The sequence below is a fragment of the Neolamprologus brichardi genome, chromosome 9 (genome assembly GCF_056152115.1).
Source record: "Neolamprologus brichardi isolate AB-2024 chromosome 9, ASM5615211v1, whole genome shotgun sequence".
NCBI classification, from domain to species: domain Eukaryota; kingdom Metazoa; phylum Chordata; class Actinopteri; order Cichliformes; family Cichlidae; genus Neolamprologus; species Neolamprologus brichardi.
In genome coordinates, this window is record NC_142112.1 from 27,694,507 (window position 1) to 27,721,310 (window position 26,804).

Consider the following 26,804-nt stretch of genomic DNA (forward strand, 5'->3'; position numbering starts at 1 on the left):
TCAGGAGGGCACTGCTTTAAACACAAATCACAGCAGTTATTCCTGTATTATGTTTTAGCATAGTCAGTCAGACACATACACCTTATCTTACACTAAATAACAGTACAGTAAAGTACAAAATCAATTAAAATTGTATTTTCATGGCATTAAGTAGAATGAATATCTAAATTGTATTAACTCTCTCCCCACAGTGTGGCATCGGCTATTTGTTAATGGTAAGGGACCTTTTTTGTTTAGTGGTTTAATATCAATTCATTAGTTTTACCCAATATTTAATATCTAATATATTTGCTCTGCCTTCTCTTGCCAGTTTTCCCAGATGCAAGTGTTCATAGCAAAGGGAGGCAACATCGCGACGAGCAGAGAAATCTTCATTTCTTTGCTCCAGAATACGGAGGTAAGTGGCATTTCCATCCAGCTTTCTGTGACGCTGCTTTTATTTAATTGGTCTACATTGATTCCTACCTGACTGTTTGACCTGCAGAGTAAAAATTCAGTCTTTATGTTCACAGTTTAATGTAGCTCCAGACCTCAGTTACTACACATGAAGATATTTGCACGTTGTATGAAATGGGAACCGCTGAGAAAAAGACTAGTTGTCAGTAATCTGTATGCCAGAAGCGCCAAACGGGCCTTCTATCAGATAGCTCTGGGTATTTTGTGACCTGTTGTCTGTAATTATTGTAGATAATGAGGTAAATGTTGGAATTAGTACTGCCAAAGTGAAATGGATGAGACACAAATTACTTCAAGATATTTAGTAGATTGTTTGTACTGATTTTGCAGCTTCCAAAAAGACAAAAGGATAGATTAATCCCTTTGTAATGAGGATAAACTGTTTACCTTCTTCCCCTTTTCAAATTGATTTTTTTTTTTTTGATTGCACATTGCTACCTTTTTAATTTGGAGTAAGCTTTTTTGTTAAGTTTTCCTATTTTTACCCTCCTCTCACCCTGCTTCTCTTCAATCATTTCCAGCTGGCGAAGATGGTTACGCCATAGACATTTTCTCCTTTGGAATCTGTGCTCTGGAGGTAAAAGAGAAGTAAATCTGCTGGATTTCCATCTTTCTGTGTGTGTGGCTGTTTTTCTTGACAGACTATTTGTACCCTTACAGATGGCTGTGCTGGAGATCCAGGCCAATGGAGATAGTGCTGTGTCCAAGGAGGCCATAGTCAATGCGGGTCAATCTCTGGAAGACCCTCTCATGAGAGTAAGTCTCAAAAATACTTTATGCCCTGAAATGCAAGAACAGCTGCAGAAACGTGTAGAAAAGACACACTGTCCTTCACTACTCTAGCAACGCTTACTCACACTGCCATCCCTCTAGGTTTATTCAGACCGCACAGCAGGGCTCCGTCAGTTAAATATGCCAGAAAGAACAAAGTGATGCTCAGGAAACTGGGTCACACTTTACAGTTGCATGGTTATGTGTTGGATTTACTTCCTTATTGCTCCTGCAGGAGTTCACCCAGTCTTGTTTGCATCACGACTCCAAACTCCGTCCTACAGCTCACGACCTCTTGTTCCACCGAGTCTTGTTCGAGGTCCACTCGCTCAAACTGCTCGCCGCCCATTGCCTCATCAACAACCAGTGTGAGTTTCTCTCTTATGTGCACTGCAGCTACTTGTGTGTTCATCAGATTTCTTTAGTAACGGCCACACTTGTGTTGCATCTACAGACTTGCTTCCAGAGAACTGCGTGGAGGAGAAAACCAAGTCATTTGACCCCAATGCTGTCATGGCAGAGATTAAACACGAAGACAGACAGGGAGTTCAGCTCAAGTAAAATCTTATACCCACCTCGAATCTTCCGCTGTCTGCCAGAAAGCATGACAAGTCAAGATCATTGCTCTCTGTTCTCTTTTGTGTCCCCTCTGCAGGTATTCCCATGTGTCTCCATTGGAACTTGACAAGTTTCTAGAGGATGTCAAGTAAGTGTTACTGCAGTGCTTTACTTTCTCAGTTTACTTTCTCAAGTTTAACATCTTGGCCTTTTCTCTCTTCAGGAATGGAATCTACCCATTGATGAATTTTGCCTCAACGCGGCCTCATCCCGTCCCCCGAGCGCTCTCCTTGTCTCAGGAGCAGGTTGAAACGGTCAAGACGCCAACTCCTGAACCCCAGGAGACAGAGACAAGGAAGGTCGGCACCTTAGATTGAACAACAGTGGTGTTAAATGCACAGACTTGCTGACTACATCTCTAGAGAATGACTCTGTGTTTACAGTAGACTTTCAGCAATATGTCTGGGATGTTGCAACACGTGAGATATTTACACATGGAAATCTTCTCATATTTGTTGTTGCCCGCATTTGATTTCAGTGAGACCGTCTCCATGCAGTCAGCTTTGAAGGGGAACAAATTTTGGTCTGAGAGGTCTCACTGTGAATCAGAGCTGACTGCTTGCATTTAAATCCAATACTAGAAATGCATCAGGAGCAACTTTTTAAATTAACCAATTAAGCAACAGGGCAGTGTTAGACATTGCGCTTATGTGAACAGCAGCTCAGACCTGCAAAACACTGTCACATCACGGTGTGACAGTATCAACTTGTGTGTCTTTGATTAAGATTACTTTTGATTATTTCAGAGCACAGCATATGAGCATGAGCCTATCTGAATATCAATGAAAAATGTCTAGTTTAATGTGTTTTAGGTTATTACCTTAGACGGTGTCCCTGCTTAGCATCACGTGTATCAGTGCCAGATATGTTGGGAAAGTGTTAGCAAAAGTTGGATTACAAAAGCTTTCTGCTGCCCTTTAAGTTGTTGTGTGTGTCACTTGTGTAGGATAAGCACATGCACGTGTCTATGCATGTCTCTCTATTATTGCAATAATAACTATTTATTATCACTCCAAACACTTTAAATATTTAATACTTTGCTTTGCCTTCATGTTTCAGTGCTTCTTACTCTGTTGTCATTGCAGGTAGTTCAGATGCACTGTAATTTGGAGTCAAATGAAGAAGGGACCAAAACTCATGTGAGTCACATGGTGTTACAGGTACTTTGCCCATTTCAGTGTAAAAACCTGGGCTCCTTAAAGATGAATCCTACTGCAGCGTTGCTTTAGCAGCTCTGCATTTCAGTCAGTCAGAATGAATACATATGAATTCAGTTTGACTTTAATTGAGCCTTTTGGTGTCTCCTTAGCTCTCTTTGTTTCTGAAGATGGATGATAAACTTCACAGGCAGCTCAGCTGTGACATCCTTCCAAGTAAGTTGACATTTCTGAAGTATCACAACAGTGCGAGTGTTCCTAGATCATCATCCAGATTGATTCAAGCCCAAACTTCACATCTGGTTGCAGTTTTCATGCAAATGTGTCCATTACTTTCAGAGTGATCCAACTAACAAACATAAACAAATGTAATAGCCAGATCAACTTCATAACTCACTCTAATGAATTTCCATGTGAGGCAGTGAATCAGTTTGACATATTTATTTATGTTTTGTTTTTTGTTTGTTTGTTTGTTTTAATCCATCAGACATAAATTGCTGATGGGTTATTGTCATGATTTGTGAATACGATAACTTAAGAACAAGGCGACGTGGGACTTTTAAATTGATACTATAAGTCCATTTAAAGCACTTGTTTGTATAGATTGATCTAGATAACTGTTTTGTCTTTTTATTTGAAAAAAGACACCTGTCGTTTTATTTTTCTAACTGAATTATTTTGTATGAAACTTTCAGCTGACACCTCCAAAGACCTCGCCAGTGAACTTGTTCACTACGCCTTCATAAATGAGGTAGACGGAAAAGCTTCTTTGTTTTTACATTTTAATGATCTGGGAACAAGTACAGCAGTAATTTATTCTTTTTTCTTTTCTTTTATCTTTTGTTTTTTGAAGAGTTTTAACACTTTTTTTTCCCAAATAAACTTTGACCGCATCTTGGTGGCTTTGTAGGAGGACAGTGAGAAGGTGGCGGGGTTCCTGGAGAATGCCATCAAACAACACCGGGTCCGAGCACTCGCTTCTGGGAGCACGCAGTGAGGAGGGGTCCCGACAGGCTCTGGCCCAGATGGAGGGTCCCGGGGCATTGATCACTCAGATGGAGAGAGAGCAAGAGAGGGCAGCGGGTAGGACGAGACAGCCGTGGACCTGAGGAAGCACAGGGAGCTGACCCAATGGGGAATAAAAAAAGGGACAAACACAGATGGATGCTGCACCTTGACAGACAGTAAATCATCTCAGTGAGAAGGCGCCTCTGGTTGGAGGACCAGAGGAATCACGGCTGCGTCCAGCAACCCCACAGAGCAGAGGAAGATTGACAAACTCCCTGCCTAAAAGGGCTATCATGCCTTAAGATATCTTACAATCTTAGGTTTTCCATAATGCCACTATCCAGAGCAGATATGTTATACTCACAGATGCAGCAACTACATACTACTACATACAAACAGACATTTTGTTCCTCAAAGCCTCATTTGCACACTTGTATTGCTGATTAAACCTCCCTCTCCCTCACAAGCCAGAACCTTCAGTTCACAAGAGTTTTAGGGAATTTAAGATTCCGTCTTATGTGCACTGTTGATACCCATTCAGCTGACTTTTTTTTCTTCTGTTTAACTGTGAACAGTACATGCATTGCACAAATCTTTATTTTTCTTTGTTCTACACCTTCAAAGTGAGACACCTCACTGCACTCTCCGACTGAACGCTATCTCCACACAGCTAAACAAGCCACGACTGAATGAGGTGATAAGTAATGAGATGATGCCTCTCTGTTTTAGCCTGTAGTGCTCTTACAGGTTTTCCACCGTGAAAGCCAAAGACTTGCAAAGTGCCTGTTATGGCAGTGAAATGGGATCACCCACAACTTAATTAACACGTTCAGGTTGACTTTAGTCTTAAAACAAGATCAACTTTGCAATTCTTTATTATTAGTCCACAAATTCAGCCTGTGTGGAAGTGAAGAGGAAGTCGAGGCTGAGTAATGGAAGCTTGATTAAGAGCTGCAGCCTTTTTTATTGGACTTATGGATAAGATGGTTATGGTCTCTGCTGCCGTCAATATTAGTAGCCTGTGTACAAAAATTGGAATAAATCAACGTGCGATTTGAAAGCGTAGTCTTACAGGAGCAAAGCTGTGACTATCTGATGTTAAAATTAATTATTAAAAAAAATGCCATTTTGTTTATTAATATTCCTGCTATAGTTACTATTATTGTATTTCCCAAACCATTTGAAAATATTAGTACATGAATTTTGTTTTGTAAATATTTCCGTAGATCTTTCAAAGGTGAAATCCACCCAAATCATTAGAATTTGTTTTTCCTGTGAGGTTTTCATGGACTCCAGATGCTACAGCAGGTGATGAGAAACTGAATTATTTTCCTTTGCATGTTTTTATTTCCAAGAACCCCATCTACTCTAGTTTTATTTCACACAGTTCTGGTGTGAAATGTGAAAACGATGGCACTGCAACCCACGCAAAGACAAAAATAGAGCTGGCTGTGCATCAGTGCCTGATTTTTTTTTTTTTTTTTATCAAGAACCTGGTCTCTGAAACATAAAAAGCTGCCATTTGGGTGGATTACTCCTTAATAAAATGGTAGTAAAAAACAGTAGTGATCATCAGCAAAATACTGTTCTCACGTTTTACATAGCTCTGCGTCATTTGTTTGCAGGTTGCAGTTTCATAACAGTTACACTGCTGTACAGTCATTGCCTACAATACTTACTATACTCTGTGTCGAGCCTACTTATCAGTATGTCTCTGAAGACAGGAGCCCTGAAGCCTCCCAGACAGTCACCTGCTACAGGCTGTGGTGTACATATTTGTTTGTGGCTATCAAAAGAGGTGTACGTTGGACAACACAAAGCAGTGCTACTATTGCTCTTGTTTGATCCTAGTAAGCTGCATGTCTTAAAAGCCTGCAACCGTCCAGAACTGCATTTTGCCTTTGTCAGTCACAGTTCAGTTCCAGAGAGGACCTGACCATGAAAATGAATGTTTAGACTGTGCAAACATGGGAAAAAAAACAAACCCTTCCATATCAGTCTTATTTTACGTCAAATGACTTCTTCTTTTTTTATTTCTGTGACTCTGTTGAATAAAACTTGCCTTCGGATGTGTTTTACTTAAACCTTTGGTAAATATTGTAGCTACTGCAATTAAATACATGACAATAAACAAGATGTAATATGCTGCGTGTGTTTTGATGTTTCCATGCATGCATTACCAAAAACTTATTTAAATAAGGAACGAGGAATGGTGAATTTAATTGAGTATTTATGCAGTATCTTGGGTTGACATGACACGTTAAGACAGAGTACAAAACATTTTATATGCATAATATCAGGATGCAATATGATTTATTAAGAATAACAGATTTGTGGTAGTGACATTTTTAACATTGTTGCTAAATTCAATCATGTTACTCTAATTTTAACTCATTCAGTGTATAATTTTTGACTAAAGTAATTACAAATGTTTTTAGCTGTTATGTTGCAAGGGTTTTATCTGTTGTCTGTTTAATAATTAAAGTTTTTATATGAATAGTGAGCAAAGATTAGAAAATAAATGCTGAAATTACTGGAAAAAAACAAAAGTTGACTAGTGAAAAGTTAGACATGGTGTATTTCAAAAGTTGTTTACTATAAATTAAGCCTGATCAAAAATAAATGATCGTTTCATTTTGTTATCATTTGTTTCCTAAATTCATAAAATAACATTATAAAATAAAGGATTTTGATTGATTGACTGTTTTATTTCAAACATGTCGATATAGCTAAATTAACAACAAAATACATTGCAAACAAAAAATAAAATAAAGCCATGAATATTTCTATATACCACAGAATTTACATGCTCGAAAAGGAGCAGGATAACGTTTATATTTATCTGATCTTACCTCCCTTAGGGGTGTGGGGTTTTTTTTACAGATTGAAACCTAAATTGTCCCCCGATTGTAGATTGACCCAGAAACTTGTAACTGAAGGCAGCTACACTAGTGATGCTCGAACCATGAACGAATCGTTCAGTACTCGAGAATCATTTTACTGACTCATGAATCATGATTCACATGCCCAACTGACTCATCCCTGTTGCTGTTAGCAAACTAATTTCATTAGTAGAAATATATCTAGCTTATAATTAAAATTGTGGGGAAAAACGCAACATCCAGTATCTTAACAAAAATATTTCTGCTCTGAACTGGAAGAAAAAACCCTGAGTAGAAGCTCACATCAAGACAATAGCTCCTCGGTTCACAGTAGCATCGCTAAAAACAACACAATTGGAAGGATATGATACATGAAATTATGAATAATGTCACAGAAACTAATAAATATAGCCTGAAGGTTGCATGGATAAAAATGCGCATTAACTCCCGCCCGCCCCCAACATCGCGAGAAATAGTGTTCTCGCGATATCTTTCATTGAAAACAAGCAATTCTCGCGAGCGTTGACGTGTGCGGGCCTCTCCGAGAAGGTGTGCTTCATGGCAGTTACGGACACTGCGGTAAATAATTTCCTTGATAAAGAGGCACATTAACAGATTTCAGCTGTAGCGGTCGCTACGTAAGTAAAATGCGATCTATCTTAGTATTTAGGTGCACCGTGTGTTCTTTAAATCTGACGGCGTATCCTTGTGGGGAACGTGCAGATTAATTCACGCGCCATAGCAATGAATGCCTAGCATTAGCTAATATCAGCTAGCAGCAAAGATAACGCTATCTGAATAGAGACCAGGCCTTGCTAATCAATGCGGAGTTTCTTGTACTGATTGTGCCGTTGTAAGGTCATCCAAGTGCAACAAAGAGGTTGCAGTTAAGATTTATATATTCCTCAGTTAAAAAGTTCTTAGGGAAAGGTTGAACTTTAGCCCACTTGCTACTACTATACTCAGCTAACGTATACACAACGCGAGGCTAGCGTTCATGCGCATTACCCTGGCTCACTAAAGATCTGATCAAAGACGGCTGCTTATAGATGGAGTTCATTGTAAAATGATTCTAGCGCCCTGCTTTTGTTATTGTTAGTCTGAAGACGTTTTTTATTTCCCCTAGAAATTGTTGACTTGTTAAAGCTTCCCCATCAGTGCTCATCCCCTTGGGGGCTTTTCCGCCTCAGTCTGGTGGACCCAGCGATTAGCGGGTTGCGTAGGTAAGGAGCCCATCCAGTCCCGCCTGCTTTAAAAAAAAAATCCGGGTGTATGTCCTTTAAATGTTGACCTATTTAGCGATATCCTGTTCATTTTGAGATGATGTAATTTCTCATTGAAATTAAGTGCGAATGAACAGTGTACACGTGCAGGGGTTTATGCTCTTGTTTCTCAGTGTTTTGTTTAAAGTGCTCTGTTCTCTCGACTGCAGGGTGGTGAAGCTCTGACGATGGAGAATGGACAGGGCACGGGCTCCAAGCTTGGCCTGCCGCCTCTCACCCCAGAGCAGCAGGAGGCACTTCAGAGGGTAAGACATTAAACTATCTGCTAGTGATCATGTTATGAACAAATGTCCGATGTAGGGGTGGGCGCTAGAGCCTCAAAATTAAATCACAATTTTTGCAGTACTGGTTCTTATGATGAAAGAAACAAAAGCAGTGTATTTTTCATTCTTCTTTTCCAATGAAGCTGCAGTCCCTGATGCATTATAGTGCAACAGTATTGACACAGCATAAGTCAAATGTAAGAACAAAAGTAGAAAATAAAATAACTGCTGAACTCCATATTTTAACAATAACTAAAGGAACTTAATCTTTGGTCGAGCTTTTTAACCAGCTGTTTAAAGCTATCCTTTTCCGCAATGGACCTGCATCGGTAATTTCCATTTTTCAATTTCCATATTCACAAGGGGTCAAACAGCAGATAGTGCTGCATGTTTGATTTGTCAGATTGTTACATTGCGAGGCGCACAAGGGGACATAAATGAATGACATTCGTACAGCAATCGTATGACACTTTTTTTTTTTATATATTGTGGAAAATTTTAAACCCGTGTTATCCCAGATCATATACTATGGAAAAGGCCTAGTCCAATGTTGTTTTTCCTTTTCCACTACTCGCCCCCTGAACCAGATTTACTGGCCCTTTAAATATATTTTTACAGGCACAAAAGGAAACAAAACCTCATCTGCAAAGTAATCAATCACTTCAGCTTTTAATTAGTTCATTACACCCCCTAGACTCATCGCTGCATGGTGCCGTCGCTGCGACATAGAGATGAGGTCGCTGCTGTCAGCTTGCATCAGAGTTTTATTTTCATCTTGTTCTTAATTCACCGCCTTTATCACTTTGTCAAATAAAAGTTAGTGGACGGGAGCAGCAGAAAATACTATAATTAATTTTTAACTTAATTCTTTACTGCTGTTGTGTTATCATTTTTATTGAGGAAGAACACGTCATTGTTGGCCTTAATCTTCTAATGTTTAACAGCCTCTTTACTTCTGTAACGTTTCTTTTCATGTGAAACTTGCCATAAACCAGTTATTAAACCAAACCAGTAACTTGCAGTTAGCAACAGGTAATGTGCTATTAATTTGAAATTTATTAACACTGGTTATGAAAATTTTAGATTTTTGTTTTTAAAATTACCTCAAATATACCACATTGAGCACAGGGATATGTCTACTTGCAATACTTTTATTTCTTTTATGTCACATATATATAAAACCCTCCTTTCATAACTTTTAATAGGGGATTAGAAGCCCCTTTCAGATGTTGAATGCATTACCATGTGGGCTTCATCTGTCTGTTAACATGACTGAATTCAGACAGTGCTACAAACTTTATGGGACAAACCACAATACACCAAAAGACTTGTAATGAATTAGGTTTTAGTTTAATGACTCAAGTCAGATCCTGTTGGTTCTTAAAGTGTCAGTCTTCTTCTTTTGGCTAATTTTAAATAAGATATTAATGAAGTTACAGCTGTTGTTCTTCATGGTTAAACATGTGCCAATCTATCTGAAATCTTAAGGCACATCAGTTAGGAGCTATTGATTTTGCTGCGGTTTCAAGATCAAGCAGTATGCAGTCAGACTTTAAGTGATACACCTGCTATTGGCTCTCTTTTACTAAGGGTTCCTGTAGTTACTTATAGGAAATAGTGGCTGTAATGTAAAGGTGTGTCTGAAAGAGCTACAGATGGCCAATACCAAAGTGTTTAATGTGCTTTTTAACTGTATGCATATTAATATCCAAGACTGAAAGTAGAAAAAGTAGTTTTTATGTGGGTGGATGAAACTATTACATCCCCGTATTTAAAATGATTTATCCCCAAATCTGACTAAAATTTGCAAAAAGAAGTTTCTAGAAGTCAAATATGCCACTGAACAATGAAACATCAAGAACAACCAGACTTTCCAGCATTTCAAGTATTTATCTTAACTGCACCATCTGCAAATATCTCCCAAAACCTGCAGTTATTCAACTGTTTCTAATGCATAAACTGCAAATAATTCGTTTATTATATGGGAAATCCTGTTTTGTTTTGGGGTTTTTTGTTTTTTCCTCTTATTATACTTTTTAAAAATGTAGGATTAAATGAAAGTTTGGATTTTAGCTTAGTTTTTGCATGCCGTGTCACATAGATGAACTGATCTTTTATTCATCTGTGGAATTTACATGTAATTTCGCTTCTCCTTTCCCAGGCTAAGAAGTATGCCATGGAGCAAAGTATTAAGAGTGTGTTGGTGAAGCAGACCATCGCCCACCAGCAGCAACAGCTCACCAACCTCCAGGTGAGATGTGTGAAACTATCTGGTAATGTGCCAAACAAAATCTTTGTTGTGCATGTGTCACCTGTGAGTCTTGACTGTAGACAGAATATCATAGTCTTTTCTCGCACTGGTAATTCAGCCATCTCTACTGTCACAAGTCGGTTTGGGCTTAGCTCTTTGGGAAGTCTTGCCTTTCTTCTACCACGTGCTTTGAAAAAGAACGCATGTGTAGACCTTTTGCCCTTTGCTTTTGCCTTTTGTTCTCTTTCAGATGGAGACGATCATCATGAAGGCTTTGGTTATCATGTTAAATGCTTTGCACTTTTAAAGGGAACTTGCTTGTATTTGTTTATTGCTGTGTGGTGAGCTATAATTTAGCTAAAGGAGGTAAATCCTCTCTGTATATTGTTTAGAGGGAGGGTCTGATTATAGTGTAAGCCTTACTGCTTTTGTCTATTTAGCAAAGCAATGACCTTTTAAAAAAAGAAAGAAAGAAAAGCAAAGCTAAGGGATATCTAACCTACTTTTCAGCACTTTTTTCATCTTTACTGTCTTTCAGATGGCAGCAGTGACAATGGGCTTTGGAGATCCTCTCTCACCTTTACAATCGGTCAATAGATTATTAAATTTTTTTTTTCTGTGCGCATTCCCAATGGAAAGGACTGTTACCCTTCTTTTACTGTTGCAATAGCAACAGTCCCTGCCTTTTTTCCTAACCAAAGAATGCATATTTTATAAGAAAACTTGGCTTTCTACACCTAACGTACCTGCGACTTTACTGCAATCTCTTCTGAGATGACTGGCTGTTGTTAATTGTCGAAGCGCTTCCTTTGCTTTCTTGCGTTGCAGTGGGATATTTTGTTTGTGTATTTTTATTTTTTATTTTTTTTAAAGAAGAAGATAGAAAAAAGGCTGTTTAAAACACTTTAAATGGTTTTTATAGGACTTTATTGGAGGTTTGTAAATGTGAGAAAAGTCACGTCTTTTTGAAAAATATGCATTTGCTTATTTTACAAAACAAAAAAAAGCAAAGCTCTTGGCATGGGACAAAAGAGGGATAGCAATCCCTTTAATGGACCAAAATGAGAGAAATTGTGGGACAGGGCTATTTTTTGGCCATCTCAAAGTCAAGCTCTTTTTTTTTTCTGTTAAATGAACAAGTCATCTTCCCTCGATGTTATACTTTACGAACTTATTTTTGTTGGTGACACAGTGAAAGTTAAGAGAAGCAGTAAAGGCGTCAGTAAAACAGAGCAGCTTTCGGGGATTAAAGCGCCCCTCACCTTAGACTTGAGAAGAAAGTTTCAAATGCTTTCATCAAGACTTTGTATGGATTTCGTTTGAACTCCACGATTACTTTTGTTACCTTACTTGCATCCCCGGACTACAGGTCAGTTACTGAAGCCAAAATTTTTGTGAGGGCTGTGCATGTCAATCACATCAATGTGTTTTCCTCCATATGTCTGTTCAGTAGTAACAGAATAGAGGACATACTGTAATCGCCTCTGATGACATCAGTGTTTTTTTTGTTTTTGTTTTCTTTTTATAAATGTTAATATTTTTCCCACAAAGTTCTGTCCATTGCAGTATCCCATTATTACCCTATTTACCTGTCCAGACCCCCCTTTACTTGGAATTGGCCTCTAACAATTTTGGGGAAAGCAAGCACAGTAGAAAATACACATATATTCTTTCTGTGTGTGTGTATGTGTGTTTGTTTCTCCTCCTTTCTTTTACTCTCTAATGCTTATTATGTCTTGTTTCCCTTGGTTGGTAGGTGGCAGCTCAGAGGCAGCGCGCTCTAGCGATCATGTGTCGGGTGTATGTGGGCTCCATATACTATGAGCTTGGTGAGGACACCATCAGACAGGCTTTTGCCCCGTTTGGTCCAATCAAGAGCATTGACATGTCTTGGGATTCGGTTACAATGAAACACAAGGTCAGTGTTTGACTTTGACTTGAGACGTGGCGTAGATTGCAAAGAAAGTGTGTGCAGGTTATTCTTGACCTTTGTCTGACAATGCAGGGATTTGCCTTTGTGGAGTATGATGTACCAGAGGCTGCTCAGCTGGCCCTGGAGCAGATGAACTCAGTCATGCTGGGAGGACGAAACATTAAGGTATGTTGGTGTGGAGAAAAACATCTTTTAAGTGCTTAAGTTCATGTGGACAGAGTTTGAATAGTTGGATATACCTGGGCAGGATTTCTGTCATAAAAGCTGTTAAGATCCAGTAGCTATACAGCAGTATCTTTATGAATATTTTAAAACATTCAGAAAGCAAGACAAGAAATACTGCTCCTCTTATCGATACACATGGTTATCCATATCCAGACTTTTTTTATTTTATTTTAATGCATATATATAATGCAGTTAAGCAAAAAAAAACTTGCAGGGAAAGAAGGGTGTTTGGCTTTACTGTTAGCTTCCTTCATGAAGAACAGGTCTGGAATGGACCAATGTCTGATTGTATTGTTGCAACCCTAGTTATAAGTGAACAGGTAAAAGTGTATCGAGACTCAACATTTCCATGTGTTTATTTTATTTTTTTATTCTTTCATAACTTCATAGTTTTTTCCCAAGCTGTTTTTAGGACTGATGGCCCGCCGGTCGGGTAATACACTGGTGGGAACCCTACTGGTATTTAGATTACTTCCTGCCATTAGGAATATGAAGTCCTGATATGCAAAATTGCTTAAATGTATAATCTCAGTCACTTTATTTAAGTGAAAACACTAATTTGTGATTGTGCTTGTGTTTTTGTTAATTTTCAGGTGCGTGTTGTATGATTGAAGATGCGTGTGTAGTTTTTTTTTTTGTTTGTTTGTTTTTTGTGTGTGTCAGTGCGTAAGTGTGTGTTGGCCTTCCATGATGCCATCAAGGCTTGTGTTAGTGACCAAGTGACCAGTGGGATGCCTAGCAGCAAATAACATCGCTCTGTGCCCATGGACTGCTGATGATGGGTTGCGTCTGGTTGGTGTTACTTGGCCGCCCCATCTGTAGTACAGATCCTAGTCTCCCTCAGACGCTCGTCTTACTCGGGGAGCTCAGTTCTTTTGCAAAGGAGAGGATGTGCAGCGCTAGCACCAAATATTCAATGCGTTCCTTTAGCCACTAGCTCAGACTGCAGAAATGTTGTGTTTTTAATACAAAGTGTAGTTTCTCTATAATAGTATTACAGCTATTTACAGGACCGGTTTTGCATTTGCATTGTAAATGAGTTGATATTTGACACCCTTATAGTCAGGTTCTTTTTAATTATTGATCCTCAGCTAGTAGATGTCTTCTTGTAATATCTGGCTTTTAAAGAAAGAAAGAGAGAGAGAGAGAGAATTAAGTTTTATTTGGTTATTCTTTTGTCTAATGATTAATGTAATCAGTATTTTATCCTTGAAATTTTCTCCTGTTGGGAAAATGCTATAGTGTTTTGTAATTTAAAAAACACTTATTAGAGGAGACGAGTGGCTTTGACTGAGCTTGGTGGCTGGTGAAAGTAAGCCTTGCAGGGACATAGAGCCTTGTGGTAGGTGCGTTCTCAGGTAATGTAGTAAAGGCTTTACTCAGTAGCCCTGGTGGTTTGATCTGTGCTATAGGTTGGGCGGCCAAGTAACATCGGTCAGGCGCAACCCATCATCGACCAGCTGGCAGAAGAGGCGCGTGCTTATAACAGGATCTACGTGGCGTCCGTCCACCCTGATCTGTCAGATGACGACATAAAGAGTGTGTTTGAGGCCTTTGGAAGGATCAAGTCATGCACGTTAGCCAGAGACCCCACCACAGGGCGACACAGAGGCTTTGGCTTCATTGGTGAGCTTGGGGGGGTGTCGCATTCTCTCGTACCTTCGTGTTGCTATAAATCTGCTACTAACTGCGTTTTTATTTCCTTTACAGAGTATGAAAAGCCTCAGTCAGCCCTGGACGCCGTGTCTTCTATGAACCTGTTTGACCTGGGTGGTCAGTACCTGCGGGTGGGCAAAGCAGTAACGCCTCCCATGCCCTTACTGACCCCCACGACCCCAGGTGGTTTGCCACCTGCTGCAGCTGTGGCTGCAGCGGCAGCCACTGCTAAAATAACAGCCCAGGCAAGTATGAATCCCTTCCAAAGGGATTTAATGGCCTTCCAGGTAAATATGACACAGAACTAGCTAGCTATGACACCAGTACAGATAACATTAGCATTTATACTTAGAGAAGGCCACTTTGTTGTCAGTTTATTATTGGTATTATTAAAAATTAAAAATGTAACCTTATTTTAATGCAGTTTGACGTCTTCAAAACTCAAACAGAACCTATAAACACGGTGAAAGACTCATTTGTTTTTATATGCTGTATATATGTTAACCTGAGTGGTGAAAGTTCCTCACCTTTACTGATTAGCAAAGCTCTTCCTTGTATAATGTCATAATTTTAAAAGTTTAGCATCACTGCTTAGATATTTTTGACTTGCTAAGAATACTTAATTACTTTGTAACCTCGATTCTCATTGAAGAGAGGCAATGTTGAGTTGATTGTTTGCCATGTTGTGTGATTGTTGACTGTGCTGCCTTGTGTTGTGTTCTGTGTGTTTCCTTTGCCTAATGTCTTCGGCCCCCCCTCTTTTAAGGAGGCTGTAGCTGGCGCGTCAGTCTTAGGAGCGTTAACTGCACCTCAACTTCTCAGTCAGCAAATGGGAATACCTCAGGCTGTTATGGCTGCCCAGGCACCAGGGGTCATCACAGGTATGCACCAAGACATGAGCAAGTCCTCTTTTTGTGCTAAAGAAATGGTCCAGCCCCACGCACGGGGTGATCCGCCGTAACTCGCTAACTGAAATTTATGGCGTTAACGTCATTTTAACGAGATTAACGCCGACAGCACTAATTTTGTGGTAGAAATTTCAATAAATGAACCACATTTTCATTAGTCAAAATCAATTAGTCTGGCACCTCTACCCTGGTGACTTGGTACTGTTTGTAATTTTTTGTTTTGGAGTTTTTCTGGTTGATATTTTTGACGTTGAGTTGATGATTTAGATGATGGGATTGTCTTATCCAGGACTAATAGTTGTACTGTGGACTTGCCCATTGTCACTGACTGTGTCTGCCTTCCCTGAAAAGGTGTGACTCCAGTGCGTCCTACCATACCAATGGTTCCCCAGGTCGGTCTTGTGAACCCTGTGCTCGCGTCACCGCCAGTGCTGTCTAATCAGGCTGGTGGCTCCAACCAACAAGAGAAGAAAGAGGAGAAAGAAGAGACGCTTCAGGATGGTACAGGGCAGGAGATGCTGAGTGATCAGGAGCACATGAGCATCTCGGGCAGCAGTGCGAGACACATGGTGATGCAGAAACTGCTTCGAAAATCAGAGGTGATTTTATTTTTTTTAATCTAGAAACACTTATTTACTTCCTTATCATCACTTGTGTTTACTTTAATCCTGTCCTTCTACTCTGCAGTCCACAGTGATGGTGCTTCGAAATATGGTTGGACCAGAGGACATTGATGATGACCTAGAGGGCGAGGTGACGGAAGAGTGCGGGAAGTTCGGCTCCGTGAACAGAGTCATCATATACCAGGAAAAGCAAGGAGAAGAGGAGGATGCAGATATCATTGTCAAAATCTTTGTAGAGTTTTCCATGGCCTCTGAGATGAACAAAGCTATCCAGGCACTCAACGACCGCTGGTTCGGGGGTCGCAAAGTTGTCGCCGAAGTGTATGACCAAGACCGTTTCAACAGCAGTGACCTCTCTGCGTAAAGTGTCGGAAATGGCTCACCAGCACCCATCTCCCATAACTGTCGCCCCAAACCCATCTCAGCCACAGTCACTGCAGCTAAAGATGCGGGCCTCTGAAACCTATTATGGTCTCCTCTTTGTTTTTGTTTTTTTGTTTTTGTTTTTTAAAATTGCTGTTGATATTAATGTTAAAAGCTCCATTTGGGAGATTCATTAAGATATTTCTGTGTCAGATTTTTTTTTTTTTTCTTTTCTTTTGTTTTTTTGCTTTGTGATCTGTGAAGACTCCCTTTTGGTGCAAGTTTTGAATTTTTGTAATCCAATCTGGTAAAAGTTTAAAAGAAAAACTTTGTTTTTGTTTTCTTGCTTTTAGCCCCTTTTATTTTCTTTCCTGAAATTGCCGAACATGTAAAACACCTTTTCTTTGTACAATAAAGGTTATTGTTTGTCCACAAAAAGTGTGGCGTTTATAATCTTGTAGCAGAGTAACTCTTCAATTTATTTAGATGTATGAATAATTTCTTATTCAGTTGCTCATTAAGCCATTAAGTACAAAAAGGCAGCTACAACTGCTGGTCTAAATGAAACAAGATTAATTATGCAATTATGTAATTATATATTAATTATTAGCAAGAATGATTATGTCAGCTAAGTCAAGTTCAAAGCTGGAAGGTGCAAGGGCTCGATCACTATGGTAACACATGCTGACCATATAACCTGGTTCAGAGTAGGTTATGTTCAGATTTGGGTCTAAAATTTGATTCAAATGCCACATTTACATTAATTTTATTTACAATACACTAAAAGTAATGTGTAGTGGGTTTTTTTTCTTTTTACTAGAATATTTTTTTATTTGGGGGTTCTGTCAAGCTAGCTAAGCTTTAGCTGGATTGACTTTAGCTGTATCCCCATTCATATTACTTTATGAGCCACATGCTGCCTAAACTGATCTCAGTTCGGCCAGGTCAATAAAACCACTGCACAAGATATTTTCTGCTTTCTTTAGTATAAAGAAGTATTCATAGTCAGGCCAACATCAGTAAAAAGCCATAAAAATATGTGCAGAGATTTTGCAAGGAAGCAAAAACTGTATTTAAAATTTTAAGATTCAAAAACCTTTTCTAGATCTAGAAATACTTTTAACTCTACTTGACTTTTTCACTCGTGTAGTGAGACTGGCATCTGTGCAAAAGGAATAACATATTTATTTATTGAATTTTAAACTGGAGTAGTTAGTGACTTTGTGCAATTTTCTCCCATTGAAAAACCATCCAGTGGGCTGAACTGAACTTTGGCAGGCTGGTTGTGGCCCCTGGTGGCATCATGGGCCTACAGTAGTGGTTGGTTTTCAGACCTGAAACACGCAGGATCAGAGAGTAGTACAATCTTTTTGGTGTTTTCAGGAAAGGGTGTGTGATTTCACATGATGTCATGGTTAAACTGTTTGGGGATAGAAATAAGACTCATTGGTTGTAAAATTGCGCAATATTAACATTTTATTGCTCAGAATTGCCCTTTCATGAATGAGGGCGTGGAAGTCACTGCCAAGCGTCAGTTTAAGGTTAGGCTTCCTTTTCTAACACAGTTTCAAGAGCACACGATGGAAAACGGAAGCAAGATTATTAGCTTTAGAAATCTTGTGTATAAAGGTGTGAAGAAGTTTTTCATTATGACAGCGATAAGTGGTTTGGACAAAAGGTTTGAGCACGAAGTGAAAAAAGGGGGTCTTTAAAGATTACTTCTTTGGTTATTGAAACTGTACAACTCTACATCTGTGTGATAGTCAAATGATATCTTGATAGGTAGTCCTCAATCTAAATCACTATGCAGATATATTTCAAGTCTTTTTCTTCTTCTTACAGCTGTTTCCTTTAGAGTCACCAAAGCAGGTATTGTCAGTTCTGCGAACAAACACAGGATCAAAATATCATCTAGTTGTACTGTGTGCAACTAGAAAGAATGAATAATAAAATAAAATAGAAAGCTGTAACAATATGACATAAAATACAGTGGGATGCAAAAGTTTGGGCACCCTTGTTAATAGTCATTATTTTCCTGTATAAATTGTTGGTTGTTACAATAAAAATGTCAGTTAAATATATCATATAGGAGACACACAGTGATATTTGAGAAGTGAAATGAAGTTTATTGGATTTACAGAAAGTGTGCAATAATTGTTTAAACAAAATTAGGCAGGTTCATAAATTTGGGCACTGTTGTCATTTTATTGATTTCAAAACCTTTAGAACTAATTATTGGAACTCAAATTGGCTTGGTGAGCTCAGTGACCCCTGACCTACATACACAGGTGAATCCAATAATGAGAAAGAGTATTTAAAGGGGTCAATTGTAAGTTTCCCTCCTCTTTTAAGTTTATCTGAAGAGTAGCAACATGGGTGTCTCAAAGCAACTGCCAAATGACCTGAAGACAAAGATTGTTCACCATCATGGTTTAGGGGAAGGATACAGAAAGCTGTGTCAGAGATTTAAGCTGTCTGTTTCCACAGGTAGGAACATACTGAGAAAATGGAAGACCACAGGCTCAGTTCAAGTTAAGGCTCGAAGTGGCAGACCAAGAAAAATCTCGGATAGACAGAAGCGACGAATGGTGAGAACAGTCAGAGTCAACCCACAGACCAGCACCAAAGACCTACAACATCATCTTGCAGCAGATGGAGTCACTGTGCATCGTTCAACCATTCGGCGCACTTTACACAAAGAGATGCTGTATGCGAGAGTGATGCAGAGGAGGCTTTTTCTCCGCCCACAGCACAAACTTGAGGTATGCTAAAGCACATTTGGACAAGCCAGCTTCATTTTGGAATAAGGTGCTGTGACTGATGAAACTAAAATTGAGTTATTTGGGCATAACAAGGGGCGTTATGCATGGAGGAAAAAGAACACAGCATTCCAAGAAAAACACCTGCTACCTACAGTAACATATGGTGGTGGTTCCATCATGCTGTGGGGCTGTGTGGCCAGTGCAGGGACTGGGAATCTTGTCAAAGTTGAGGGACACATGGATTCCTCTCAGTATCAGCAGATTTTGGAGACCAATGTCCAGGAATCAGTGACAAAGCTGAAGTTGCGCCGGGGCTGGATCTTTCAACAAGACAACGACCCGAAACACTGCTCAAAACCCACTAAGGCATTCATGCAGAGGAACAAGTACAACGTTCTGGAACGGCCATCTCAGTCCCCAGACCTGAATATTATTGAAAATCTGTGGTGCGAGTTAAAGAGAGCTGTCCATGCTCGGAAGCCATCAACCTGAATGAACTAGAAATGTGTTGTAAAGAAGAATGGTCCAAAATACCAATACCATCACAATCCAGACTCTCATTGGGACCTACAGGAAGCGTTTAGAGGCTGTAATTTCTGCAAAAGGCAGATCTACTAAATATTGATTTCATTTCTTTCTTTCTTTTTGTGGCGCCCAAATTTATGCACCTGCCTGATTTTGTAGCATGGGAGATGGGTGGTCTCGTAGGGTGTCTTTCATTGAAATCTGCTGCAGTGACCCGGTTACTGCGTTCACCAGATATCAACACAATTTTGATCAGGTCCTCGCGTGTTAACCTCTTCGACATGTCAATGGCTGTGAACAAAGAGAAACTTGTAAATAACTCCCGAAAGAATAAAGTTACGTTGAAACCAAGCACACCATTGTTTTTCTTGTGACATTACCAATAAGTTTGATGTGTCACATGGTCCTCTTCCTATGGAAAAAAACAAAAGTTGTATCCAAGATGGCCGACTTCTAAATGGTCACCCTCACATATACTAATGTGCCACAAACAGGACTTTAATATCACCAACCAACTGAGAAACTGTTTAATTTGGAGGACTATCTGAATCATCAGTAGGATGACTTCAACTCGTTCGGAATGCAGCAGCCACAGTCCTTACACACACATGGAAAAGTTACCATCCAGTTAAAAGATCTGCTCTTGAAGACCTGACAGGTTTAGTAGGGTTTTAGACACTGAGCAAGTCAGACGATAGGTGCACCCATCCATTTTCTTCCACTTTTCCAGTTCAGGGTCACAGGGAGACAGCACTGCAGCCTATCCCAGCTGCCACGGGGCAGGGTATACCCTGGACAGGTTGCCAGTCTATCGCAGGGCTAACAGAGAGAGACGGGCAAATATTCGCACATTCACACCTAGAGCTAGTTTAGAGTTGGTAGTTAACCCCCCTACCCAGATGTCTTTGGGGTGTGGGAGGAAGCCGGAGAACCCAAACAGACGGATATTTGCCAGTATTATCTGTTTGATCCCAGTTCAACACAAAATTACCTTTAAAATCCTTCTACTAGTTCATTAAGCACTCACTGATTTGGCCCAACAGTACATTGATGACTTGCTCAGTGTCCATAACCCTACTAGACCTTTCAGGTCACCAAGTCCAATCTTTTAACTGCTGCCAGAATTAGATCTAAGTGTGCTGATGATGCTTTTAGTTATTGTGGTCCTGTTTACTGGAACAATCTGAACTGATCTCAGATGATGATCTCACTGATTATTGCAGTTTAAAATAAAACTAAAGCCTAAGTTAAATAGTAAAAAGCCTATAAGCATTATGACCATTTTGACCATTATTATTATGTCATTTTTGTTTTTTACTAGCATTCAATGTTTGAAAAGCTTTTCTCCTTAACCTTGCTGAGAAATACCGCTAGGTGGCGTAATAAAGCAAGTTGTGGCCTCCGTTACAGAGGCGCAAAGCGGCGATGCTCCAGCTCAACCGAGCCCAGCCCCCCACACGGCAAACCGGCCTGCCTCGGTGCAACAGGGGAGGTAAGCGCGGCTGCGCACGGAGCTCCAGCACTTGCTACTGGCATTTTCACGCACGTCGGACTAAAAGAAAACTAACTGGGAAGTTTATTTGGATAATTTTGAGATGTCGCTAATATACCCCAAAGGCCGGCGTTTTCCATAGGTTTTATTATATCAGTATTAGCTAACGGCAGCTAGGCACAAAGACGTGCAGTCATCTATACTAGCCGATGTTGGCTAACTAACTAGCTTGAGGACATCCTACTATCATACTCGGGTTAATCTCTGCTGACTCGCTCTCTGTGCTGCGTTAGCTGTTTCGTTGTAGCCGTTTTATCTGTACCACAAGTCAAGTGGCTGTGTGTGTTTTTTGCAGTCGCCACTCATGAGTGCGACACTTGGAGCAGCCTTTCTGCGTAGCGGGCTTGTTTCGTGGTGCATGTTTTCCAGCTAGCCGCGGCAGAGCTCGGGTCTGATTCGGGGGATGTGGTGGCAGTAGAAAAACAAGCTAACGATACTCTCGTCAGTACGAAGAAGTGAGGAAACACTTGATCCGAGTGGGAGTTCTCGTTTTCTTTTTTTCGTTCATTCTTTCTTTTTTTTCGTTGTTGTTTACGTTGATCGTGATCCCGGGCTGGATGACGCTGACCTGGACCTGACAATCACTGGACACGGCTGAACTGAAACGGGGAATATCGCTAACAGATCGAAAGGATTATTTTGTGTCCCTTAAGTGGATTTCGGCCTCTCGTTAAGGATCTTCGTGTGAGCACAGCAAGTGTTTGACCCTACAGCAAAAATACCCTCTCTCCTAGAGCGACCTTTTACCCCCACAGCTTCACCCTCCGATGCGGAGATTGCAGTAGCACCGGCAACCAGACCCCCCTCCCCTCCGGCGGCCGGACATGCTGAAGTGTATCCCCCTGTGGCGCTGCAACCGCCACGTCGAGTCGGTGGACAAGCGGCATTGCAACTTGCAGACGGTTCCTGATGAAATATTTCGATACAGCCGCAGTTTGGAGGAGCTTCTCCTTGATGCCAACCAACTCAAAGAGCTACCAAAGGTATGCAGAGAATTTAAAACACCTATATACCAATACCCATAGGGTGAGTCAGTACATGTCACTGCGCCAAATCCACATTTGCTAACAGTTTAGAATCACTCACCTGTTGTAGAGAAAAAAGGTGACATAACCAATAAAGCAGTTTGCATAATGTCAGCTGCTCAGGTACTTTCTCCTTATCAGTGCTGCCTCATTCCTCGCTTGGAAATGAGTTGCAGTGTTGTAACAACACATTCATTACAAAGTTGTGCTGCACATATGTTAGTGGATAGTGGGGCCAGTAATCAGTCCTTCTACAGTCAAAGCCATTAGTCGGTGTTACCTTATTTGCAATGGATTTATCCTGGCTTTTCTATTTTTTTAAGTATATAAGTGAATTAAATCCTAAGTAAAAAAAAAACAAAAAAAACAAACAATCCAGTATCATTTGTGTGTTTTTTGTCAAGAACAGTAGAGTGCTGATAAGCCAGAGTTTATCAATAGAAGAAAAAGTAGAGTATGGCGTAAATACTGGGGTGTTATTGTCTGTTAAGAAGAGTATGGATGGACTAGCTCGGATCAAAACAGCTGGCATGCACAGTGTTGCCTGTAGCATTGGCCAGTTGGATTGGATGCAGCCTCTTGAAGGCATGCGTGGAATGACTTGCAAAGCCATCCCCACCCACACTCCCACAGTTTGAAATATGACAAAAGTTCTCTTTGCACTGCTCAGTTTATTTTAAGGTGAGCAGGACTGCTGTCGGTATGATTTCTTCAGACATGCGGAACAAAACACTTGCTTCTTGCCTCTCAAGTGTTTAGTTGAAAACATTGTTCATTGGTAAGACCAGTGATTATCGTGATTGTCATGTTGCTGGGAGTATGTATGAATAGACATTGTCTGTCTCTATTTCACAACTTTAGCTTTAGTGGTGAAAGGGACGAGTGGCATATTCACCGATAAAGATTGTTAACAACTCAAGGTCAACCGAGGCTGAAGTGTTGGCACTGGACCACCTGGGAATGAAAACACAATAGAGCTTTTTGTTATTTTCTCAGAGCAGTAGATACACATTCATTGCAGGAACCACTGTTGACCATTTATCCTACAGTCTCTTGGTAAATAAAACTGATATTCAAGACAAGAAAAAGGGGACAACCATTATCATATTTTCATATAAAGTAGCTTTGCATGTATGAAAGTTTAAAATAATCCACATTTATCTTACACTGTGCATTGGTGCAGCCCATGAGATTGTAACCGTTTGAAATAAGCCGCTTTAGTTTCCTTTACTATCCAGTCAGAGCTAGCTTTTTGTGATTGGCTGTCTCTTGCAAACAGAGAGACAGCCTATCACTGTTTCACTGTAATCAGTCATCAAGGATCCAAGTTAAACTTTACATAAATAAGGTAAAAAAAACCCAAAAACTTAAAATTTTTCTGTTCCACCCCACAGTCCAAGAACTACAGGTGTAGACTTATTTGGGCAATTTTTGTATTTTATTTCCTTTTCTTCCCTTAGTTTTTTTTAAACTACGCTCTTACTGCCTTAGGAATTAAAATCTTATAGGTTTTCTATTGTGCATGGAGAAAAAAATCAGCTGAACTATCTTAGCCTAGTTTGCCTGATCAGGTTCACTGGCAGACAGAGTGCTTTTCCTCGACTTCGTACCTGACAGACATCCACGGTGTACCTGGTTCCTGTCCTCTGAAACACAGAGTGACAGATACACCCAAATACTCCGGCACAGACGGCTAACCGACTGAGCCTGTCTGCGTGGCGCTGGCTTCAATCGAGAGACATAAATGTGTGGTGACAGAATGTCTCCTGTGGTCACGGTAAATGCGTAGCATGCAGACACGAAGCATCTGGGTGTTCTGTGGTCCCCAGAATCAGCGGGGCTTCAGCGAGGAAGCGGCACGAGGGGGTCAGGTCAATACAGGGTTGGAAACAAGGACACTGACTGTATGATGAATGGCATTGCCACTATGAGCTCACAGCTGAGTGCCTCTGTGCAGTTCTGTGCTCCTGCCCTGTCACTATGTATTCAAGTCAGAGATGACTCTGTGGACCTACTAGTCAGTCTTCAGCTATTTTTAGACTCAGTCTCACATCCTAGTTGTTTGTTTTTTTTTTCTTCTGTTGCTCATCAGTTCATCATGTGCGTCTGTGAACGAGCCAACCTTTCATATGACAAACAGCCTGGACAGCCTGGCCTTCTTTTTTCCTGCACCACCATGTACAATATGTGCCATAGATGGAGAATAATCGGCTCAGGGGGTGATACCTCTGCAAACTGTCACTTCTTTTAAATTAGCAAAGACGCGCTGGCCAGGTGTGTGTGTGTATGTGATAGGTAACGTATTGAAAAAAATTCGAGCACCTTTTCACAAACTATAGATGCTGAAATGCAGTTAACTGCTTTTAAATTGGTAGTGAAGAATAAAGCAGTCAAGATGTAGCAGTAATTAGTGTCACGCTGGGTGTGCATGGGTCTGGATGCTGTTGGTAGGGGTTTAACGGCGTGAACAGATGGGAGATTTGCACGCCCCATCCTGACAGTTTCTTAAGTTTGCTATGACTCGGCCCCCACCACACTGCTCGCTGTTATCTCTGGTGATGATGTCTCCCATTTCCTAATTCAAGAGCATCTTATCTGGGCACTGATTATTTTATGTAGAACAGTAATAGCATTAAGTTTGACTTATGTGTGTGTGGACTGGGTTTAGAGAGCCTTTTAAGTCAACCACTGGATGGGGATTCCCCACATGTTCATACATCCTTAGTTGTTGAGTTGTTGCCACTCTCTTTCTCATGACAGGGAGTCCTTAATCGTGCATTTGTTTTGCTGCTGGGTTCCTTATTGTGTAAATTACCATGTAGTTTGACTGTCAGGGTTTTCCTGACTTAAGACGGGCCTTTGGTGGGTGACAAGCTGGATTTATCTGCAGAAAACTTCTAGGAAAACCCCGAGTATAAAAGGCCCAATTCTCCTGAATCCAAAGCAATGCTAGAGAAATCATTGATCTTAATTAAAGTTTAATAAAAGTCATAAATTGTAAAATGAAATGTAGTAGTCTCTCTACTTTCAGCTCTGTATTCTCAGCAAGGATGTTTGCTGTCTGAATTTCTTTTTAGCCGCTTTGAAAAACTAGCCTAGGCTGGAATATCATATGGAGGAAGAGGGAATAATCTTTTTAGCCACTCTCAAGTCCCATGACAGGTTACAAAGAAGTCCATTCACCCATCTGATTTCCTCCCATATCCAATGTCATAGCTCTTCATGTTTCCTGTGTGCTCTGTGTTGGCCTTCACCAGGCTTACACTAAATCTGCAAGCATATCATGATTCAAATGATCAATTTTAAGATTGTGTGTGTGTGTATATGTGTGTGTGTATCAGTTACACCTGCCAAAATCAAACAGCAGGTTGCTGTTAGGTTTCAATATATGCACTTGCTCTTGCTTTTCTATTGTTGAACTAGGGAACAAATCCTAACTGGGTGTGCCCCGGTAAGACTTTGCCAAACAGGTTTTATGCATGTCACTGCCGGTGTTGTTGCCTAATAGGGCCTTCCAGGTACAACTGAAGGTAGATGTTACAATAATTTATATCATTTGCTGTCTCAACATTGCTCAAAACCAGTTGTATGACAAATATGTTATTAAATAAGTGCATTATTTAGTTGTCTGTCATTGCTGTGAATGTACTGCTTTCTTGTTTATGTCCTTGACTGAATAAACTTGTAAGGTTTTATTTTAACTTGGTAAAGTTATGAGTGCAGATATTTAGTTTTGAATGGAGACAGGATGTAAACGTGCTTGTTAAATAGGAAGGGTGACGTTGTAGTCTTTTAAATCCTCAGCTGTCACCCTCTCTGTATGTGCTGACAGATCTGTGGCTAAAGGGCAGATTAGGGCTTCACCCGGCCATGATAAAGCCCCGCAGCGCAACAGTTGTGACCCCTGCATGGAAGCCGGCGCGCCTCTGTGCACACTTCCTGTGGTATCTGCTTCTTTGCCACTTTGCGAATGTAAAATGCATTGATAAACATCTTGAGCGCCATTCTCCTGACTCCCTTGTGTTTATTCGGCCTTCGGTCAAATGAAACCCAAAGTGGCCTATTCACTCAACCTTGACTAAATGTGAATCAGTTTACACGAGTTTGAATGGACAAGTGTATCTTATGGAAAAGCGGTTGTACCCATCTTCTGTGTAATCCCTAATAAAGGTATAAGAGAACATCACCCTGACTGGAATTTATAGCCTGAAGTGGGATGCTCACTAAGTTTTAGTGTCATAATCTAGGACGTGTATATTTCACCCTGTGTCCTCATGAGTTATGCATTCTGTCTCGTCTCCCCGAGTTTCCAGTTAACTTTACAGTGGAGTCCTGGTTTGTCTCTCCCCTGCGACTAGCTGAAGTAGGCTAGGGCCAAAGATAAATTGCACCTGCCGGTGGCCTCTCTGCGGTAAAACGAAATCTGGCTTTTCTGCTTTCCCTGCTGTTCATAATGTAGGGTAAAGCCGGCGGTGCTGTTGTCCACACAGTGTAAATGTGTCCACATCTTAAGACAAACAGTAATATCACCTCTTTGTGAAAT

The 26,804-nt window shown here is 40.4% G+C and overlaps 3 protein-coding genes across 19 annotated transcripts in view; all 3 read left to right on the forward strand.

Annotated features, from left to right (window-relative positions):
* The window catches only part of nrbp2b (nuclear receptor binding protein 2b), a 42,245-nt gene extending 36,090 nt beyond the window's left edge, over nt 1-6,155 (forward strand). Inside the window, exons 7-18 of the mRNA XM_006794988.2 lie at nt 192-215; nt 311-397; nt 978-1,033; nt 1,117-1,212; nt 1,463-1,595; nt 1,682-1,784; nt 1,883-1,933; nt 2,009-2,144; nt 2,931-2,984; nt 3,155-3,218; nt 3,698-3,753; nt 3,913-6,155. Coding sequence (XP_006795051.1) covers nt 192-215; nt 311-397; nt 978-1,033; nt 1,117-1,212; nt 1,463-1,595; nt 1,682-1,784; nt 1,883-1,933; nt 2,009-2,144; nt 2,931-2,984; nt 3,155-3,218; nt 3,698-3,753; nt 3,913-3,999 — 947 coding nt within the window. The 3' untranslated portion in view covers nt 4,000-6,155. The remainder of the gene's footprint in view (nt 1-191; nt 216-310; nt 398-977; nt 1,034-1,116; nt 1,213-1,462; nt 1,596-1,681; nt 1,785-1,882; nt 1,934-2,008; nt 2,145-2,930; nt 2,985-3,154; nt 3,219-3,697; nt 3,754-3,912) is intronic.
* Nucleotides 6,156-7,382: 1,227 nt separating this feature from the next.
* On the forward strand, nt 7,383-16,827 carry LOC102778806 (poly(U)-binding-splicing factor PUF60-like). Of its 7 annotated transcripts, none has more exons than XM_087846237.1 (12): nt 7,383-7,471; nt 8,019-8,115; nt 8,325-8,420; nt 10,600-10,689; nt 11,228-11,278; nt 12,446-12,607; nt 12,695-12,787; nt 14,260-14,473; nt 14,558-14,790; nt 15,270-15,384; nt 15,763-16,010; nt 16,099-16,827. In XM_087846237.1, the coding sequence occupies exons 3-12, from the start codon at nt 8,343-8,345 to the stop codon at nt 16,396-16,398; spliced, it is 1,584 nt and encodes a 527-aa protein (XP_087702363.1). In that variant the 5' UTR covers nt 7,383-7,471; nt 8,019-8,115; nt 8,325-8,342; the 3' UTR covers nt 16,399-16,827. The 7 variants fall into 7 exon arrangements, with proteins under 7 accessions (XP_087702363.1, XP_006795213.2, XP_087702365.1 ...); XM_087846236.1 differs by having other exon boundaries at nt 7,411-7,530; XM_006795150.3 differs by lacking the exon at nt 8,019-8,115 and having other exon boundaries at nt 7,405-7,471.
* Nucleotides 16,828-21,141: 4,314 nt separating this feature from the next.
* The window catches only part of scrib (scribble planar cell polarity protein), a 77,968-nt gene continuing 72,305 nt past the window's right edge, over nt 21,142-26,804 (forward strand). For all 11 annotated transcript variants that reach the window (XM_035909635.2, XM_035909637.2, XM_087846242.1 and 8 more), the window contains exon 1: nt 21,142-22,219. In XM_035909635.2, coding sequence (XP_035765528.2) covers nt 22,061-22,219 — 159 coding nt within the window. In that variant the 5' untranslated portion in view covers nt 21,142-22,060. The remainder of the gene's footprint in view (nt 22,220-26,804) is intronic.

Coding starts and splice junctions, on each gene's coding strand:
- LOC102778806 (XM_006795150.3), top strand. CDS start 7,451: ATGGCAGTTACGGACACTGCG. Junction 12,788..14,259: donor TGGGAGGACGAAACATTAAG/GTATGTTGGTGT, acceptor TCTGTGCTATAG/GTTGGGCGGCCAAGTAACAT. Junction 14,791..15,269: donor GGGATTTAATGGCCTTCCAG/GTAAATATGACA, acceptor CCCTCTTTTAAG/GAGGCTGTAGCTGGCGCGTC.